Below are 21,822 nucleotides of genomic sequence, written 5' to 3' on the forward strand. Positions count from 1 at the left end.
AGGTAACAATAACCCTCAGAATGGATTGAAACTTTACAATCAATTGTTCGATAGATACAGTTATCCGTTTCTCTGAAATATCTATTACATCTTGGGAGAATGGGAATACTAAGGATATGTGCTCTGAAGCAAGAAACATTCTGTGTCATTTGTAACTTATTTCTTGTAAAAGAAATCCTAGAGAGAACCACAGTGGACCAGTGCAGGCTTTATATATTACAAATCAGTGTTTGCAGTCTGATAAGCTTTAATGTCTGGACACCCTTCATGACTCTTAGAGCTAAAATTAACGATTACGTATGTAAAAATGTGTGGTGATTGGGGGAAATTTCTAAGGATTAGAAAGAAAAGATGCTTCAACTCTAAACCCCCAGGAGTGCTTCATATTTTGAAATGTTAGTATTGTAGTAAGGAATGCCTTTAATAGTCTGAGCAGGGCTCAAATTTAGGCATGAATTATCAAATTAACTTTGCTATATGTTCCAGTCATTATTTCATAATGTATACAAAGCTGGCCAGCTCCAAAGGAGGAATAGGTAGTTCATTATGATCTAGGGCTAAAATGGCTTATATGGAATGAAGTCTCCTTCTGCCTCCAGTGAATTTGAACAATTTTCTAAAAGAGAAAGGTAGGTTTAATAGGCTTTGGCCTAGGGGAAGCTTATTCACGTATGTCTTCTTTGGAAACCTCATTATCCTGAGATAAAATCCTCTAAAAAAATCTGAAAGTCAGAGTTTCATTCCATGTGACAATTTCATGTGATTGTATAAAAGGTGTGTTTAATATTTGTATAAATAGTTACCTCTTTATTGTCTGTACCCTCATGAGGCAATCTCCTGTCTGACGACACAAAAAATGTGAACTAGTGAATGACTGATGATTCAGTGCATAACCAGCTTTCAGAAGCCTCTTCCTCTATTTCTAGACTTGTGCATGACCCAAACATAATTTGTTTTGGTTTTCTGTTTGTTGTTTTATTTTTGACAGAGCCTCTGCCTTTCTACATTCAGTCTATTCTGATATCTAAATAACTTGAAAATCCTGAAAGAAACAACTCCTAATGGTTTGTCCAATTGAAACATACTGAAAAAATTTGAAAGAAGTTTTGCATTGTGGAGGATCTGAAGGCAAATATTAACACCTACAAAATTTGCATTAAAAGCCTAATGCTTTGTTTTTCTGCACAGAACTTAATCTTCATTATCTGACAACTAGAACGTAAATATCGGTATGATACTATGGGATTTTATCCCAATGATGAGATAGTTAAGCCTCTGTAATATACCACTGGGGTTTGTGATGAAGTTTCCAGGAGTTGCAAATCTCTCTAGTGACTGTTTTTCTGCATGGGAGCATGGACCTCCCAAAAGAGGGTCTTATCTGTTAGCTGTGTGAACCATTAGCTATATCCAGATTCAGACAGCCACGAAGATGATTTTTATCCTTTGTCACAGGCTGCTTGTAAAAGACATACATATCAACTCCCTTCTTTACTTAGATATATAGTGTGTTACAAATGGGATGAGAAACAGTAAAAATTAAAGAGTAAAACAGATGAGTCAATGAAAAAAAAACAATCAAGAAATCTTCCAGTGGCTTTTAAAGTATTCTTTATTTCCCATTGTACTAGATAGCCTTTTTACTATTAAAAATTTATAAATGTTGAAGCCTAGTGCACTCCCAGCAATTATTCACAAACTGCAATCATGATATGCAAATGGTGCTCAAAATGTTTCTGCTGCTGCAAACACCAAGGCTAAGCCTCAGTGATATATATTTTTCCTGGTAAGTCTGATTATATTTGTAGGGTAACACAGTGAAAAGAGATTGGAGAACATGTTAATTTTACTCAAGAACAATGTGCGCTTATGTGCGCGCGCGATCATAGGAAGGTGGGTGTATCCCATGTGGAATCAGTTGCAGAGTATAACAATTTAGTCTTCACGATGTAAGGCTTGTAGGTGTCGCAGCTATAGGATGGATGGATGAATGTAAGCTATAGCCCAAGGAGCCGAAGGAGTTCCAAAGCATCTAAAAGAGTGTTTGGAGAAGGCAAGCCTGTGCAGTCCAGCTCCACTCAGTTACTTTTTAGCTTTTTTTCAGTACAGTGAGAATTTCTTGCTTAATGTTCAGCATGTGATGAACTGATTAACTGAATTTGAATTTAGGCCATATTTACATCTTTGAATGACTTCTAATACAAGTTTGTTGTTCCTTTTCATGCAGCCATACCCTTTTCCTTTTTTCATACTGGCACTGCAGTTATCCAGTCTACATCTTATGTTGACTACTGAGAAAATACGGATTAAAGGGCTTAGGTGTCATCGTGAGTCAAAAAGACTTTGTTTAGGCTTCAAGACTAATTGGAATTCAATCTTGCATTTCCCTGCTTACTTTTATAAAATGGCAACATGACAACATAGAATCACAGAATCATAGAGTTGGAAGGGACCTCTGGAGTTCAGCTAGTCCAACCCCCCTGCCAGAGAAGGGTCACGTAGAGCAGGTTGCACAGGAATGCATAACAACATAATTTACCTTGATTTTTTTTCCCCTGTGAGAAACCATGGGATACTAATAAAGACTATTTAAGGCTTCATGAGGTAGTTCACCTGATTATAGCTAGGGAAAATCTATAAAAGGAGGGTGATACAAACTGTCAAAATTAAGTGGTTGGAGAGGAGATATGACTGGCAGCAACTGTGTTTCAGGTGGAAACAGTGTAAAATGAAGAAAGATAGAAAAAACATTTCCAGATTTGAAAATCAATATTGGTTTAGGTGAATTTTCATAGAATGTCTAGCCCAGATTTGGGAAAAAAAGCAATGGGGAGGCAATAGGAAGTCATACTTCAACCTAAGTATCACTGGGAAGTAATGTTTACATGTTATTTGTAGGATTTACTGCTCGTTCTTTGAGTAAGTTGCACTATACTTACAAGCCAGTAATGAACAACCATATGCTGTAAGCAGACAGCCATCAACTGGACTGTGACTATTTGCAGTGAGTTTGTAATTTTTGACAGATCAAGAATTATTCCCTTTAAAAGACTGACAGAGATACTTTTGGTTATTCTGATTTTTCAATCTGCTTTCAGGCAGTTTTGGATGATAGGAATCAATTATTTACATATTTCTCTTGGGGGTATGTAGTTCATTGAGTTCTTGTTTTCTCAAGATTGACCTTAAAAGGTGAAATCCCTGGCTCCCAGCTGTGACTCACCAGTTTGGCAGCACTGTCCTCCAGTGCCCGGCACAGCCAGATGGCTTTGCTCTGACTAGTGTCTTTCTAGGCCTACATACACCTACATAGGGTGCAGCCAAGACCCTAAATACTAGCAACTGGACAGGGTGAATGGGAAGCAGATTTTGGTACAAGCATGGGCTTAGACCTGGTCTGAAAGTATAGTGTTGATGTAGCCTTAAATTCCATGTTCATTAAGTCCTGCATATTGTAAACTATAAAATGTCATCAAGTCCTTAGGAAAACCACTAAAAGAAAAAAAAAAAACAACAAAAAACCACCAACAAAATAAATCTATACTGCATGTACACATAGTGCATAGAGAGACACTGCCTTAGACACATTGTTATAGGTGCTCTTCCATGAACAACCCTACCCACTATCATCATATTTGGAAATTTCTTTATATAATCCTTGTTTGGCAGTAGGTGTAAGGAAGCTGAACATCGTGATTTTGGGAAAGTAAGGGCTTGGTGTAGCCAGGAGGCCACAGAACACTGGAAAAGGGATACATGTGCTCAGTGCTTTGCTCAGGGCTGGTGTCTCAGTACACATGATCTGAGCCTCTGTTTTCCTTTTGAAAGCTGATAACCTCAAGCATGATTGCATTGCTGTGTCCTCAGTCATGCCTCTCCTTAACAGAAATAACCATTTTGTTTTGCCTTATTTTGTGGAAAGTTCTACACAGATAAAAGCATGTTAGTAGCTTAAACACGTCTGCCATTGGCACGTGCAACATTTAAGCAGAGCTGTAAAAGCTATCAAAGAATTTTGCTTGGTCTTGAAAAGTGACAGTTACAGAGATGCCAGCTGCTTTGCAGTCATTGCAAAACCGATCTCCAGAATCGGTTTCTGCCTTTTAACAGAACAGAGCTGACATCTGAAAGATATGTTCGTGGCACAACAGTCTCTACAGAGCTGCACTGAAATCCTTTTTGTCATCACAATGACAAAGCATAATAAAGTAATAATGATACTGATTCAAGAGCATCGCAAGCACAAAGTTGTGAAAAGAAATGCTACCAAACACTTTTGGTATCTTTTTTTCCCCCTGTGCTGTGGCTCCAAGCCTACAAAGGTTTATGTACGTAAAGAGCAAAGCACAGTGGGACTGCTTATGTGCCTCAAGTAAAAAACAGGGTAAATCTTTGTAGACCTGAGACTTTCAGTTCAGGCTATCTGTACATTAATTTCCCTCATATCTATATACTGTATAATGTATATAATATAGAGAGCAATTGCTACTTAAAGGAATGATTTGCAATTCAAAATTTATTTTATTTTAAAAATATATATTGTTCTTGCAGTTGGCAAAAGTGTATCCGAGCTCTGGTTCTTTTTTCTTTTTCTTTAATTTAAAGTCACTGAATTTAGTGTCATTCAGTCCAATGCATTGAAAAAGCTTCAGATGTGAAATCCCTTGTGAAGGCCTCAATATTAGAATTGGAAATGCTAAGTCTGCTTCAAAGTCCCTAATGTAAAAGTCTGAAATTTTACAGTTGTTTTCTTGTACTGAGTGTTTTGACAATTCCCTGGCAGAAAAAGTACAAGGTGATGGGAATGACTGCTTCTGTGCCACTTCTTTTTGTCTGTGCCTTCAGAAGTGACAATTTTTCTGTGCAATAGAATACGTTGGGAACTCACTGTTTGGGACAGGCACAGATCAGTCCATGTGAGCGCCTTTACAGTGAAAGATTACCTGGGTCTACTACTCTGGGAGTTAGGCCTAAATCAAAGGGCGTGATCAGAGGTTTATGTGGTTTCCCAGAGGTGTGGTACAAACACAAATAAAGGACATTCCAAACAGATCAATGAGTTACTTTACAAAAACATCTCTCTCACCTGTAGCAATACTTCCTAGGATAACAAGGAATGACTAAAGAATAATATATGCCAATGGTTCAGTTCAGGACAGAAAATTAATTTTCAATTCTTCTTCCAATGAAGCTGTTAAAAGTAAAGCTGATAACTATTCCACACACAGTGACATATATTCCTCAGGCGCCTGGGCTTAGCTCTCCACCCCTTTAACATCAGATATGCTAGCTTCTCAGTGGCTTCCCCTCTCTATTCCTTTGAGAATCTGCAAGGAGAGATGAATACTGGTGTTCCCAGGTGCCCTTACCCAGCCCAAATGAGCTTCGTTCACAGTGGATTGTGCAAGTGTTCAACAGGTAATGGTCCATCTCCTTTCGTACTGGCTTTGATGAGGACTGAAAGAAGTGACATGTCAAAAGTGTTTTCAGGGACATCCAATTTAACAGCTGCTAAGATGAATGGGACAGGTCGTACCTCATAATGCAATTGTTTAAAAGCAGCAGAGGGCTGCCATTGCATCTATCACCATGGTTTGTGAGGCTATCTCTACAATCGTAACAGCTAAACCTTTTCTTGTTAAAAGCTTTAGATTCTGGAAGAGAACAACATAATGCTGTACTGATGCACAATGACTGAATCTGGACTGGCTGTATGTATCCTGGTGCTTTCAAAGGGGACAAAGGTTGCTATTCAGAACTATTTCTAACGAGGCAGGAACAGAAGTCTTCATAGACCTGTGAAAAGTAAAGGGATACGAAATTTTGACATAAATGGTGGAGCTGAAACCTACAGCAGCACAGAGCCGTGACTGAAGTGAGGTGACCATAATTCACGTCAAGGACCTTGGGTGGATGTAAATCTTCCTGCATCCCAGACAACATTTCGACAGCCACCGGCTACTTCAGATTTTCTCTACGCTCACCTTAGGTGAAATACCATATTCATAGGCTGGGATCAGAGTGTAAGTGTTCTCTGGATGAGAATGTTCTTTCCCTTTTCAAGTAAATGGAAGTTCTACAGCCAGAGCAGCAGCATTCTCTTAAAAATGTCTGACAAAAAATATTACTGATACATTAATTATTGGTGAAAATAGTGAACTCCGGTGAAAGAAAAGTGAAAAAACATGACACAAATAAAAGCAGAAAGAAACACACATGACTCAGTCATCAACAGCCAGAGATCTTCTTCATTACCCAATGAGGGAAACTAAGACTCAAATCTTGTGGGTCTCCCGAATGTCATGGAAGTTCTCTGCAGTCATGTGCTGAGGTAGAATGAGCATGTAAAGATGAACAAATAAATCTGTTTCAATTCTCTAAAGCTATAAATAGTGTTTTGGTTGCATTACAGATTTATTTCAGAAAAATTAATTTTAAAAGGGCTGACCCTAGCTGGTTTTGCTCCCTACCAAAGTGGTTACAGCTCTGTATAATGGATAAGATTTCCAAAGCAAGTAGTGTTTTTTATATTCCTATGTTATGAGTGTGCAACTTGAGACAATGTACAGAGTCCTGTTTACAGAGCAGTTGCTTTCTCAAAAAGAAAAAAAAAGTCTCTTTCAAGCAGAATCAAAAAATTAAGCAATAAAAAACTGAGGCAAAGAAGTGTATGAACTAAAGAGTTATAAGTTTTCCGTCTGTGTATTTCATTAAAGAGACAGTCTTCTACAGCATTGCTTTTCAAACCTGATTTTGTATTCTGAAGTGCTAAACTCAGAACTAACTAAATGAAAGCACTAATAATGTGATCTTCTATCTATGCCATATATTTTTATTTCTGTGGATTGTTTTCAGAAATGTCAGAGTCTTCTCTGCTAATACAAATTACCATGCATCAGTAAAAACATGCAATTCAGTATTACTTTGTTTTCCAATTAGAACTGGAAAGCCTGCTTTGAAATCTAGCTGAATGAACTCGAGAAGCTGGGTAATGCAATTGAAGGCTGTGGCATCTCTTTGCTGTCTTTCAAAGTCCCGTTTTAAGATTTTCTCTTCCAAAAACTAAGCAGCCCATATCTCAGCTTTAGAATTCACTTTTGTGTGACATTGTATAGAAACATCTCACCTGTAACAAGCAAGTCAATGAAAAATATAGTTTAAAAACACTAGTTCTTCCCAACTCTTACATGGAACTAACATGTAGTATTTATATGTACCTAATACATACCTATAGTATCTAACATTTACATAATATCTATCTATATATTATGAGATATAAAATGTCTATAAGATGTTATATATTTATAATATCTGTAATATCTAACATATATAAACTTCAAAGAACTTTACATATTGGCTATGATCCTGAAGGGATCTCCTGAAAGAAAACTTGCAAATGTGCTATATTTATAGCAATTTTTTGAATAGAAATTTCATTTAAAGTCTTCAGTACCTGAATTCAGTTTGGAGGCGCAGAGGGAGAATATTAGGTGGAGAGGCTCAGACGAAGGATATTAGGTGGACACATACATTTTTGCAGACGCAGGAAAATAAATGAAGTCTTTAATTCTATTAGCTAGAAGTTACATTTTAAAAATATGCTATTTAAAAGATCAAGTTGCAAGTTTGTATGAATGGGAAGTAAATACACAAAACTTAGGGACACAAGCAATGTTGGGTGTTACATACAAAAAAAATAAGTATTTGTACTAACCAAGCCCCATGCCTGGCTGGTGTTGCAGTAAACATTTATCCCAAGTGCCTTTTCTTTTTTACACGAAAAATGTTCAGTCTTTGGAAGGCACGCTGGGTTGCTGTATTTGTTAGTTTGTCTAGTTAAAAGCTATTATTCTGTGAAGAAGGAATTGAGACAATAGTAAAGCTGCTCAGTGTCATTGTAGAACGGAGTTTGTTCTGAGGACACACCAAACCTTGGAAACTGGATATAAATGTTGAACACACAGACCACATAGGTGACTGCGTGCACACTGTCTGAACATTTCTGATTAGCATACATTTAGAAAAAACAAGCTCTCTGCACCATTTTTTTTTAGTGATGTGACATCTTCATCTCTAAATTCTTCAAAGCAAACCTGAATGGCCTGAAAATGTGTTGGTCACAGAGGCTGGTGATAGAGTCAGAACATGATATTAGAAAAAAGGCACTACAAAATAACTTTCATCTTAAAAATTATTAATCCCCTCTCCTCCTGGAGCTGAAATTCCATGAAATGAGAGGGATTAAACAGAGTACAGTGGCATGTTGCTAAGTGCTAGCCATTTCACTGCAGGAACTATTTGTCAAATGTTTCTGGTACAGTACGTAAGGTAGTGGCATTACAAACTTGTCTTAGAAGAGTGCATTTAAATATCACTGTACAACCATATGTAAGAGCTCTAGTACCCCTCCAGTTATTCAGTATTTCATGTCTGTTTCATCTCTATGGGGTGTACAAGACTGTATTTAATAATATTTTGCTAAAATAATTGTCACACAAAAATTTTGTTGAAGACAATCTTTGGCAATGGTTCAGTAAGTTTGCACATCTGACGAAAAAGTAGTATTATCCAAGTAACTGTGAATACTAAGAAACAACATTCAGAGATCCATTCTGATATTAAATGGTATTAAATCAGAGCTCTATGATGAATTATATTCTTGTAATAAAAAATTGTTCTAATGTATTATTCTTTTTTGTTATATCATGCTTTCACTATTTATTTAATAAATCATTAGAAATTAAGCTTATTTTATGGAAGAAAATAAAGTTTTATGTTCCAAAAGAGACTGCTGTCTTGGTTGTTCTGATATTTTTACAAGAACAAATAAAATGTTCTTGAGGAATTACACATTTCTTTCAATGTGTAAAATCTCATAGAATTGTAGAGTGGTTTATGTTGGAAGGGACCTTAAAGATCATCTAGTTCCAACTCCTCTGCCACGGGAAGGGACACCTCCCAGATTGCTCAAAACCCCATCCACCCTGGTCTTGAACACTTCCAGGAATGGGGCATCCACAACTTCTCTGGTCGACCCGTTCCAGTGTCTCACCACGCTCGTAGTGAAAAATTTCGTACTGATATCTAATCTAAATCTACCCTCTGCCAGTTTGAAGTCATTACCTCTTGTCCTATCACTACATGCCCTTGTAAAAAGTCCCTCTCCAGCTTTCTTATAGACCCCCTTCAGATACTGGAAGGCCATTACAAGGTCTGCCTGGAGCCTTCTCTTCTCCAACCTGAACAACCCAAACTCCTATCTTCATAGGAAAGGTGCTCCAGCCCTCTTATCATCTTCATGGCCCTCCTCTGGACCCTCTCCACCAGATCCATGTCCTTCTTGTGCTAAGGACTCCAAAGAAGGATGCATATATTTCATGCGATATCTCATGCAAATATTTATGAAATTATATCAGACATGCTATTCCATAGGAAGGTGGGTCATGAAAAATTTTCCATCTCTAGTCCTGACTTTCCTATGAGGGGAGGCCCTTTGCAATTGAGAACTGACACCTCAGAAACACTCATGATGAATCTTCCTTTGCAGGAAAAAATACATCTGCTGATTTAACCTCAACTTGTGGTTAATATGGATGTCATCACTGAGTAGGTACTGCAGACTACACTTCTTCTACCAGCAGAATAAATTTAAAATCTACGGTTTTAAAGAAAAAAAGAATCAGATTTATTAAATCCCATTTGTTTATGATTTGCAGTAAAATTGTTTCTTAAAGGCCACATAATCCATGTTTAGTGATTTAAATAGTAGCCTATTTAATAAATGAGGACTCGGTCTTCTACATTTTGGCTGATTATGGAAGTGTTTTTGTGTCCCTGTCACAAACTTGTCCTAATATTAAGGATAGACAAAAGTATGTTTCACATCAAATGAACATTTCTTCTTTCTCTGTATTTGTATATGTAACATCCAGATAATACATACAAATATCTGAAATAATTTCAGGAACAGATAGGGAAGTATTTTCTTTTGGAAAGAACTGTCCCATTTTGTTAGGCATTAATGTGAATAATGTATGGGAAACACTTGGGAACTGCTGATCAAAATACCTTTCTGTTGATAACCTGATTTAGTAGATGAGACAAAAACCTTTTCCCGTTGAAGGTGTTGGCTTAAATGAGTTCAAGGTGAATGCTAGCTCAGGGAAGGCTCCAAAGAAACGAGCGGTTTCATTTCTTGTAAAACTCCCACACCATCAAGTTCAACATGTCCCTGGTAGAAATGTTTCTATTCTTAACAGTCTTGGCAAAGAGATGAAAAATGGTAGGAACTTGATTACACAGTATTCTTTTCCAACTGCAACCAACTCTTTGAGCTCAAGAAAGACGACTGCAAATACCTTATCTGCTTATTTACTTCAGAAGCTATGCTTTCTGAAGTCACTCTGTAACTGAGTGAACTGCATTTTCCTACATTAATAATTTCAAATTGTGTATTTTCAGCCTTGCCACTCACAAAAGAAAGATGAAGAAATAATTCCTCCAGCTACATAACTCCATGAAGGCTGCAGGTTTATCCCATTAAGAGCAGTATTTAATTAGAAGTAATGCATGGAACTGTTTTCTAATAAACACTGTAAGGGTCATATAATTATATATTTTCTTAGAAATAAATATTCTGATTTTTTTATTCCCCCTTTCCATTCATGCTTTGCTGATTTGTACTGATTCTTTTGCTAGTTAACTGTGTAAGAAGGGGCTTTCTGTATGTGTGGGATTCATTCTGTGTGTTAAAAGAGAGGCAAGATTTCATCTGTTTTTCTGTGGATGCGCATTGGATTTAAGGGCTTTTCAGCTCCCTTTAGTTCTTATGCTCATCTTTCATTAAAGTAGCACGCAGAAGTGATGACATGCCATCATTCCCTCACCACCGGGCCTAATATTGTAAGTCATATAAAACAAGGAACAAATCTTTTGGCTCTGCTTTCATTCCTTGTTTATACAACAGAGTCATAATCAATGAGCAGTCTGATGTAAAGAGAAATAATAGCAGCTCCCCAGTGTACCAGATTCCTGCAAGATTAAGTGTTGGTGTCTTCTGGAGGAATTTCACTGTCTTGTAGAATAGGTGCTGCCTTACAGCCACAGACCAGTTCCTGCACTGATTTCTGATCCTTTTAATGCACGGCACTTTTCAGCTTTCTACTCTCATCCCGCAATGCTTGAACTCAGGAAAAAGACCATTAAACACAAGTGTCTCAGCCTTAGTATAAAATTCTCATTTGAAACAAGGAGCTATAGGTTAAGAATTCCCTGCACACTGCTTAGCTGCAATTTCAGGGCTTGATTAATTTCTCAGTGCAAATCGTCAGGCAGACACCCGCAGGGGTTCCTTACTTGTGCTTAAAATGGAAGATTGAAACAGAGGAGTGTTCATTCATAGATGAGATCGTAATTTTACTACTGAGATACACCGGCAAATTTTCCTCCATATCAGGAGTTACCATTTAGATTTATATGCAGTTTTCTGACATGTTCCTTTCAGGTGCTGAAGGCTGAGTATCAGGATCTCTAGAAAAATGCCGTATGCAACCAGAAAACCAATTTGCAATGGAGAGAAACACATTGATATGCAACACCTCTTCACAAAACTTCATTGACAGAGCTTTGCCTTACCCTCCCTCACATTGCTGCTAACCTCTCAGCAGCAGCCACACGAGCTGAGGCACAAGAAACATTTGCAGCTGGTAATATCTGATGATAACCTTGACTGTGACATACATCATCATTACCGCTCCGTAAGGCAGGAGGGACCAGCGAGCGCAGCGCGCCCGGGCCCTGCAGGCAGCGAGCGGGGGAGGCCACTCAGTTCCTCGCCCTAATCCCTTTGGGTTTTTCCATCCCGCCTTTACCGGTGTGCGACCCTCCCTCCTTCTTTCCCTCCTTCCCTCCTTCCCCAGGCGCCGGAGGCTCCGCTATCCGGCCCGGCGCGGCCCGCCGAGGGCGCTGCGCCCCGCTCCGCCGCCAGGTGGCGCCCCACGCCCGCTCTTGGTGCGGAGCCGCGGGCGGGGCCGGGGCGGGTCGGGCAGCGGGTCCCGGTCGGGCGGCGGGTCTGCGAGCGGGTGCGGATCGCGCAGCGGGCTGGGGAGCGTGTCTCGGTCCCGGAGGGGGTCTGGGAGCGGGTGCCGGGCCGGGAGCGTCCCGGGGAGCGGGTGCAGGTTTGGGAGTGGAGCCGCCCCGGGGATGAAGCCGTTTACACACGGGGGAGCCGCCGCCGAGCGCAGGGGTGTGGGGATGCAGGCACGGGAATGGGGCGTTTCGGTATGCGGTGCTCAGCCTTACGGCCTGGAGTGCCCCAAACAACGTGTCCCTTTCAATGATTTATTATTATTATCATCATTATTAAAGTCTATGAATTCCAAAGAGCTTCCAGTTGATGATACTGCGCGGTTCGGCCGCAGCAGTGGCCCGTAAGCGCTAACGTGTCGGTGGCATGTTTGTACAGGGGCGACTCAGCCCGACGGGTTTAAGTGGAAATAAGGGGGGACGAGGTGGGGTATGGCTTTTCTCTGCCGCCAGTGACAGTCTGCGACGGGGCGCCTCGGGGAGGCCGTTCCCTTGGGAGCCCCGCGCCCCGCCGCAACTGCCCCGGGGTGCCTGGCCGGAGCGGGGGCTGGGGTGCAGGGGGTGCCGGGGCCACGTTCAGCTCCGCTGCCGGCCTCTGAATCCCTGCCGGGTGCGAGTGTGTGTGTGCGTGTGTGTGTGTCTATGTGTGTGTGCGCGAAGAGGGGAGGAGGGAGGAAGTGGGGTGGTGGTGGTAGCGGCTGCCGGGGGGGGGGGGGGGGGGGATTATTGGCAATGGGCGGGAGAGAAAGAGGCGACTCCTGTTTCCTTTTCTTTCTGCCAGCGCAATCTCGGCTCATTTTCTCTAAGCAATACAAGTTCACGGACGAGCTACCTAGCCAGCCCTCCTCTCCCGTCATGGACCTCCCAGGTAAAAAGGCCGTTTCCCTCCCCGCCGGCTGTTCCTTTTGCAAAATACGATTTTAAATGATAGCAATAATAAGATATGGGGTTAAGGCAGGGGGAGAGATGCCTCGGGGGAAGTGCAGGCGGGATCTCCCAACAGCGAGATCTCAGGTTGTTCTGGTGAGCGGGGAAAACTGACATGCAACTTCCCAGGGAGAAGGCACCGGGTGAGGTTTTGCCTCCTGCGATGTGTGTGCATGCCGGGGTGGGAGCCGGGGGATGCCTGAGCTGGCCGCTTCCTTCCCGAGAGTTTAAGGAGCCGCCGGGATCGGCGGCAGCGGAGGTAGCCTGGCCTGGGGGACAAAACATTGGGAAGTACGAGCCGGCGCCCGAGCGCAGCAGCCTCCGGGCAGGGAGGAGGAAGGCGGCGGCGGCTCCCGGGGCACGGCTGTGGCGGGGGCGCGGGCTCCGGGGTCCCTCGGCCCCCCGCGAACCCTAGGGATAGCGAGGCGGCTCCAGCGAGGGGGACAGGGAGCATTAACAACAACAACAATAATAAAATCTCTTTTCGGAGCGGCCGGGGCGTTATTAGACCGACGTAAACCCGGCTCGCAGATGTAGTAAAAAGTGGGGACCAGCCGGGTTTTGGAGCCCCCGTCGGCGGTGGGGCGGGAAAGGGACTGTCCGAGTCGCCCACAGGGTGCCCCACCGTGGGTTCATGGACGAAATCTGCCCCGCTGCCCCCTCCTCCTGCCTCAAACTACGGCTGGGGCTGCGGGACCCCCCGCTGCTGGGGGGTGGGAGAAAGCGAAGAGGCGAGGAGACGCCGGGCAGCGAGGTCTCTCCCAGACCTGTTGTGCCGTCTGTGGCGCCCGGGGCTGGGAGGGGGGACTCCGCGCCGGCGGGGTGCTGCCGGGCGGCGTGGTGCCCGGCTCCCGCCTGCCCGCGGCTCTGCTTCACCGCCGCCTTTGCCCTTGCCAGGCTACTACTGCGCGCCGCCCGCCCTCTGAGGAGCCTCCTTCGCCCCGCGCGGAGGAGGAGGAGGAGGAGGAAGAGGAGGAGGCGGAGGAGGAGGAGAAGGAGAGGAAGGCGCGGCCCCAGCCGCCGCTGCCCAGCCGCCGTCCCGCAGAGCGCTGGCCGCAGGGCGCCGCGGCGGCAGCAGGCGCGCAGCCCCCTCCGCCTCCCCGCGGCCGCCCGCCCGCGGCGGCGGCGGCGGCGGCGCGGGGAGCCCGCACGGCGGCGGCGAGCCGGAGCGGCGGCGATCCGGCGCTGGGCATGGGGCGGCGGCGGCGGGGGGCGCTGGCGGAGCCGGCGGGCGGCTGCTGCTGCTGCCTGGCGGCGGCGCTGCCGCTGCTGCTGCTGCTGCTGCCCGCCGGGTGCCCGGTGCGGGCGCAGAACGACACGGAGCCCATCGTCCTGGAGGGGAAGTGCCTGGTGGTGTGCGACTCCAGCCCCTCGGCCGACGGCGCCATCACCTCCTCCCTGGGGATCTCGGTGCGCTCGGGCAGCGCCAAGGTGGCCTTCTCGGCCACTCGCAGCACCAACCACGAGCCCTCCGAGATGAGCAACCGCACCATGACCATCTACTTCGACCAGGTCAGCTGCCGCCTGCTTTGCTTTCGCTGCTGCCCCCCACTCCCGCGCCGGCCGGCCCCTCGCCTCCCTGCGCGGCCATCCCCGCCCCAGCCCCCCGTTATTTTCGTTCTTGCTCCCCTTTCCATCATTTAATCCCGACCCACACGCTCCATAGCAATCTTACAGTTCAACTCCTCGGAAAGTGTTTGGGAAGTTCTTTGAGGTGGCTGCGGGGCTTTCCTGGGCTGGGAGTGGAATGGTAAGGGGGGGGGACGCTGACTTCTTGTCCGTCCCCATCGCTAGCAGGGAGGGGGCTTTAAAGTGTGAGTTTGTGCCTCGGGCGCTTGCGGGGGCTCCTCGCAGCCGAGGATTGCCCCGGGCAGCCAGGGACCACCCGGAGGGAAGGGTGTGCATCCCCACTTCGATGGTCCGTCGGAAATGCTCATTTTCAGGGCAAGGGGAGGACAGAGATTTACCGATGGGGAGTCGCTGGATCTGCCTGTTCCGAGCGCATTTGGCGATGTTACAGCATCTCTCGGGGGAGGGTGGACTGAGGAAGAAGAGGGTGTTTCCAGCGTTATCAAACGAAGCGAACGGTGTCCCCGGTGGGTTATAACGGAGCGGTGTTAACCTGCACGGCACACGCCGCGCGGAGCAGCGGACAGCCCGGCCTGGTCGTCCTGCCCCTTCCCCGCCTCACTGCTTGCCTCCCGGAGCCCATGCTCCGTCCTTCCGCTTGATTTTTGCGATGAAATTTACTTTTTTTCTACCGTCTCTGACTCCTGAAGTAGTATTGCAGAGTCAGCCAAAATTAGCACACGCAAACTGTTTTCTCTGTTTTGTTTTGTTTTGTTTTTCATCTGTCTGTCCGCCTGTCATTCATCTGTCTACCTGTCCTTCCTAATGAGTTTGCACAGCTATTCCCAGCGTACAAGATCTCATAAAGTCAGATCAGTAGAGGAAAAAAAAAAGGATCTTGCTTTATGTATAGTGTATTTTAAAGGCTTTACCCCGCAATGCTCAGTTCTCAGGAGTTTGAAGGCATTCCTCCCTCCGTGCTCACACAATAACGGATTAATATTTTTTTCCTTTCTTGGAAACAATAGGGTTTGGCTATTTGGGAGGATTTTTTTTAGTTTTGTTTTGTGGTTTGTTTCTTCCCGCTTTGTATTTTTCTTCATTAAAGCAGAAGTTGTAGCGGGCAGAGCTGAGCCTGGCCGGGGCGCCCCGGGGGCGGGCACGGCGGAGCAGGCGGCTCGGTCTCACACCCGCGCCGCACGGGATTGCCACGGGCCCCGGGTTTTTCTCCCCTCGTTACCCGTGCCTTTGGAGTCAAATCGGGCTGCTCGTCGCTGGAGCTTGGAAAGGGAGAGAGCGGATGTACCGGGCCCGGATCCCAGTCAAATCGGCGGTCTCCGCACCGCCAGCCTCTGCGGGAGCAGGATGCGGCCGCCGCAGCTTTGCACATCTGCCGGAGGGCTCAGCTCTGTCTCTTTTTTCTCTGTTTCAAAAGACATTGAAATATATGACAAATTAAGATTGTTGTCGGGGGGGGAGGAGCAGACCCACCCCGGCCGCCCGAGGAGGGTGCGGTCCAGGCGGCACAGCCCTCCAGAGGGACAGAGGGGCATGAGCTGGCAGATGTGGCTGTGCTGAGCATCCTCCGTCCTCCTTCGCCCCTCTGTGCACTACGATTTTAGTTCCATACCCTATTAAACTCGGGAGCAGTTCTGATTTCAGTAATGGTAGCTAAAAAAACATACATTTTCATTATGAGTTGATGAGTCTCGGGATTTTTTTCCTCGCTTCTCCCCTCTTCGTTCCTTCCACCCCGCCTCCCCCCCCCCCCCCCCCCCCCTGCTTCTGCCACCTTTGCTTTATTGGCAGCGCAGTGTGGACATTTGCGCTTCATCTAACTGGCTTTGGAGATCATTTTTGCGTAACTAAATCGTTTTATGAACTGTGATGCTTTTTAAATACCTCTGTAACTCTGGCTCCTTTCCCCTGCAGTGCACTTTTAATTGTGCTGCAAATGCCATTTCAAGCAGGCTTTAGTATTGGTCATGGAGCTCATGTCAGATTTTCACTGGTGCTTTTCTAAGGTGGGGTCTGATTTCTCTCTTTCTCTCTTTCTCTCCTTTTTTTTTTGTTTCTGTTTTGTTTTGTTTGTTTGTTTACTTTCCAGGTATTAGTTAATATTGGCAACCATTTTGATCTTGCTTCCAGTATATTTGTAGCACCAAGAAAAGGGATATATAGTTTCAGTTTCCACGTGGTCAAGGTCTATAACAGACAAACCATCCAGGTGGGTTGTGATCTAAAGAAGATGCTGTCTTTCCCTACTATTTTTTTTTAAAATGCTCATTTCGAGATACTAAGGTGCATTTACAAAAACAGCAAGTGAAGAACGAGGCTGTAGGTTATTTTAGTTAAAGGGGTCTGTATGCATGACAGAAATCATGCGTTGTCTTAGCTTAATTCAACCCTGTTTCTAACCTGCACAAAAGTTTAGTGGTGTGCACAGGGCAAAAAAAAAAAAGCCACTGAGAGTATTGAGAAAACTCAGATTCTCTCTCTTTGCACTTTTTAGGTAAGTTTAATGCAAAACGGCTACCCAGTGATTTCAGCTTTTGCAGGGGATCAGGATGTCACCAGAGAAGCAGCCAGCAATGGGGTCTTGCTCCACATGGAAAGAGAAGACAAAGTGCATCTCAAACTGGAAAGGGGTAACCTCATGGGAGGGTGGAAATATTCAACCTTTTCTGGCTTCTTAGTCTTTCCACTATAAAAGAAGTCCAAATAGGAGACAGATCCATGAGCCGGAGCAAGGATTCAATCGTTAACGACACCCTGAACTTGGCTGCACATGACAATATTTCCAGTCACCCTGTCAGACTGTCTCGGTAGAAGAATGATAACCTTCTAAACTCCAACATTTGCTTTGAATATTGACAATTCCTCGGGAACCTGCGCCTCTAATTAGTTTTAGACGACAGTGATCTTTAGGAGAAATGAAATTATCGACCTGAGCAATTTGTACCTGTGATTGTAAAGTCAATTTCGGATTTTATTGTTGGGATCATTGACTTTCTTATTCTTTTTTATTTTTTTCCTCTCTTTCATTTTTTCCTCTTTTTCTTTCTCTTGTTGTTGTCCCAATGAGACAAATAACTTGGACCACACAATCGCTTTGTCAAAGGCTCGCTCCAGAGCCAGAAGAATGAAGTATTCAGCCCAATGAGGTGTTCTTTCCATACTTTATTTCTTTGTGTTGTATAGCCTTAAGGAAAAAAGAAAAAAAAAAGAAAAAAAAGAAAAAAAAAGAAAAAAAAAAGAATGGCTTCAGTCTCAGTCCTGTATTTTTCTGGGGGAGGGGGATTCTGGACATTACTGTGTCAAGAAGTGCTTTATCCAGTGAAGCAAAATTTGCACGATTGGAACCTTATTTGTTTTGTGTTGTTCGTGTTTTTCATCAACTTTTTATTTTTCCTGATTTTTGTTTGTGTGTGCTAAAAATGTAAGCTAGATTGATCAATAAGACAAAACAAAGCACATATATACCCTGTAGCTCTAAGTAAAGCTAACCAGTGAACAATTCTGTCTGCACTTTCCAGCTGATCTTTATAGACCTATTTAGAGAGAGAGAAAGAGAGAGAAAGAGCGAGAGAGCTACATGATCCTTCAATTACAATCTGGAAACCGGTAAAGGAACTGACATTTCTGAATTGTCCTGACATTTCTAGAAGCAACAATGGAGGCTTTGAATATCTTCTCTGACCATACCCTAAAATATATCCTTTCTTTGCATTACCGAGCATATTTTGGGTGCTTTTATCTGATATTTATTTGATGTATTTGTCCACTAATGCTTGAGTACACATTGTGGGAGCACGGAGAGATGGCAGAGAAAACTCTTCCTCTTCCAAATTAAATAAAACCATCTCCACTTGACCTGTCTGTGGCAAGTATTGGAGGAGTTGCCACTAGCATCTTTGACAGCCTTTGGGAGAAGGGCCTCAGAGGATCAGCAAATGCACCAGAAGTTGCACGGGTGCCGGTGGCGTGCATTTATTAGCTGCGTGTGCTCTTGCCAATCCAAATGGCCTCAGAGTTCTGGGGGTGGACTGACATCGATACTGGAGGTTAGGAAAAGTTATTACCCAAATCAACAAGAGGTAAAATATCAGGCCAATGTCAATTGCATCCTTTTGCCTCATTCTCAATAAACAGATCTTGTTTCTTCACTTTTTTTAATCATGGTTGGTGTACTGAGGAAAATCTTGCTTGAAGAGACACAGGAGGAATGTTTACATTATTTTATATGATTTTTATCTTCATTTATTTAATTTGAAATATTTCATCTTGCTATTAATCCTACAAGGGTGGATGTGTAAAAGAATTTATTTTTGTCAAATTTACTCCTCTGCCACAAACAAATATAATGCAAAGGTATTTGCAGAAAAGCGATGGTAGCGATGTTGTATTTCAAAATTATGGTGGACATGTCATTTTCATTGTAAATTTATCATTAAAGGGACAAAGTCAATTAAAATCATATATTCTTAAAAAAACCCTTATCTGTGTTGCTTATGATACCTCAGATGACTAAAATATAAGCCAATTTAATATCTAATATTTTTGTGTATTTTCACCTTTGATGTTGTTTGTTTGCTTTGGCGCTTCACTTTGCTGGTTCCTGAATGAATGGACTTCAGGTTTGTTTTTTAATTGGTTGCATTTTCTAGTTCCCCTTGTGCATTGGCATGACTGCAATGTTTCTATTCGCAAAATATCACAGGGCTGTGTTTAAATACATGAAATAAAACCTGAGTCAGCAGCAACCTTTTTCTATTAAAATACAAAAGTAGTTATGAAAACAATTGTCTTTATGGTAGATATTGTAAAACTACTTTTAAATCTAAGTTTTTGTGTTTAAAACTTGATCATGTCTCTCAAGAAAACAGACACTGAGGTGAGTTCAAGGTCCCAAATTTTCTGTTTCTATTCTGTTTCCTCAGTCTTATTTTGAAATTCTGCCTACCATAATCACTTTCTGTTGTCCCATTTATCTAGTTCATCTGGCTTGAATAAGTCAACGACATCTTAGTTCTGTCTCTCTCCTAAGCAAAATGAGGCCAATGGCAAGGTTTTCCTTCAACATATTCTTGGAAGTTTCTTAAGGCACTGAAGCTGCAGAATCTGAATACCCCACTTCAAGTTCAGTAATTTTGACCATGCTTATTTTATAAAGCTAAATACGCGTATATGATAACTAATCTTCTTCTGAATTTAAAGAAGGTCTCTAATATACTGCCTCTCTCCCTCTTCTTCTCGGGTGTCCTTCATGCTAAACTATAGAGTTAGGACTGCTATATAAACAGTTAAATTAATGGAAAATGGGCAGTAAATTTGTATTGTACGCTAATTACAATTATGGAGCTCTTTTCTTTTCTTTTCTTTTCTTTTCTTTTCTTTTCTTTTCTTTTCTTTTCTTTTCTTTTCTTTTCTTTTCTTTTCTTTTCTTTTCTTTTCTTTTCTTTTCTTTTCTTTTCTTTTCTTTTCTTTTCTTTTCTTTTCTTTTCTTTTCTTTTCTTTTCTTTTCTTTTCTTTTCTTTTCTTTTCTTTTCTTTTCTTTTCTTTTCTTTTCTTTTCTTTTCTTTTCTTTTCTTTTCTTTTCTTTTCTTTTCTTTTCTTTTCTTTTCTCTCATTCCCTTTCCCCTTTTACTTAATTCTGTATCTGAGTTACAGAAGGTGCAATCTACTTGTCATTGTAAACAGTAGACATTTTGATATACATATAAAGTGTAGATAATCATGATATATTTTATATTAGAGGGGGAAGAAGTATGACGGCAGCACTGTAGAATGCAACAAGAAATGTTATGTGAGACCACTTAGAGGAGCCTCCCAGCACATTAAGAGCAGGCTTATCTAAAGTAATTAATATAAATAAATTGATTGGGTAATATTCAGAGTGGGTGTAAATTTAATGTTGAGGGGCACCGTGAGAGTTAATAAGTGTAAAACACGTATGGTAGTGAAGCAGACCAATGGCATGATAATAGCTCCGGTTCCTGTGGGAGTAATAACACAATATTCCTTCCAACAGCTTTCAAACTTCCTCATAAGCTGTTGTGTAACAAAACCATAAGATATTCCTGTGAAAACACTGTCTGTTTGACTGTTTCCCTTCCAGGGAACAATTGTCACCTGGATGTTTTGGGGAACCATTGTTTTACTTTTTCTTAAGTGTGTTTTTTCAGGGTAGAAACTGGGACCTGTAACCGGAGTGATAAATACTCATCATATACTTTGTTGCCTTCCTCTGGGTTTTTGAGTTTTATATCCATAGTTTGAACATGGTCTTGCAAAAACTTACGTGCTCCTACCTCCCCCTGAGGCAGTGGGCGTGATGGATGTGCAGTGTCTCTCATTACTGGTCAGCATCTTGCAAGCTGGATCTGTTTATTTTGGGTGGGAGGAGGAGAGAGACATGAAACTAGGGAGTCATTTAGAAGTTACATTGTGTTTGTTGGCTGTGACTTTTTTAACTTTTAAAAAGAACATTTTGTTTTTATTGACCAAATTTGTATCTTGGACAATCTGTCAAAGTAGAAGATAGGCTAAAAGGGCTTGTTTACTGATGGAATTATTCAGAAATAGCTGAAAGTGGTTTAATGTCCTTGTAACGTGACATTCGTTTCTGGAATATGCAGGGTCACAGGTAACATTGTTTAAAAATAGCTGTTATAATTAATAGTCTGCTTCAATCCAAAATAACTTTATAGCATTAACAAGCACTCAAAAATCAGTGTCATTAATATACTTAGTAATTTTCATAGGTAATGACTTGCCAGCCGAAGTCCATTAAACAGTTATACATAACTAAAAAAACCAATTGATTCACCTGTTTTTATTTATTGTTGAAAGGCCAAGGAATGCCTTTGAGGCATCGCACAGTTTCTAGATTTGGAACCACACACTGTCTCAAACAGTTGTTCCAGGATCATGTTTGATGAGATGAGTCATGCGCAATTTAAATCATGGTGGTAAATAATAATGATTCATTATAAAAGACCCATTTTCTTAATGGAGCAGATCCTTTTGGCTTTGTCAGTCAGAATGCTCAAAACAGGACTGGACACATGTTAACTAGATCACATTAAGAGGTTAACCAGATCACATTAAGAAGTTATAAACTCCTGAGAATTATTGGTATCCGTTATGACTGCAGTTTTACGCAGACTAGGTGGCTGGGCAGATGATAGGCAAACCTTTTGATCATCAGCTTATATAGTCAAGTATCAGCAAAGTTAAAGA

The 21,822-nt window shown here is 42.7% G+C and overlaps 1 protein-coding gene across 1 annotated transcript; it reads left to right on the forward strand.

The window, feature by feature from the left end:
* The first annotated feature begins 14,142 nt into the window (after window positions 1-14,142).
* On the forward strand, window positions 14,143-19,292 carry CBLN2 (cerebellin 2 precursor). Its single transcript, XM_063323982.1, has 3 exons — window positions 14,143-14,523; window positions 16,688-16,807; window positions 17,093-19,292. The coding sequence occupies exons 1-3, from the start codon at window positions 14,203-14,205 to the stop codon at window positions 17,288-17,290; spliced, it is 639 nt and encodes a 212-aa protein (XP_063180052.1). The 5' UTR covers window positions 14,143-14,202; the 3' UTR covers window positions 17,291-19,292.
* Window positions 19,293-21,822: the final 2,530 nt, after the last annotated feature.

The sequence above is a fragment of the Chroicocephalus ridibundus genome, chromosome 2 (genome assembly GCF_963924245.1).
Source record: "Chroicocephalus ridibundus chromosome 2, bChrRid1.1, whole genome shotgun sequence".
Classification (NCBI taxonomy): Eukaryota; Metazoa; Chordata; class Aves; order Charadriiformes; family Laridae; genus Chroicocephalus; species Chroicocephalus ridibundus.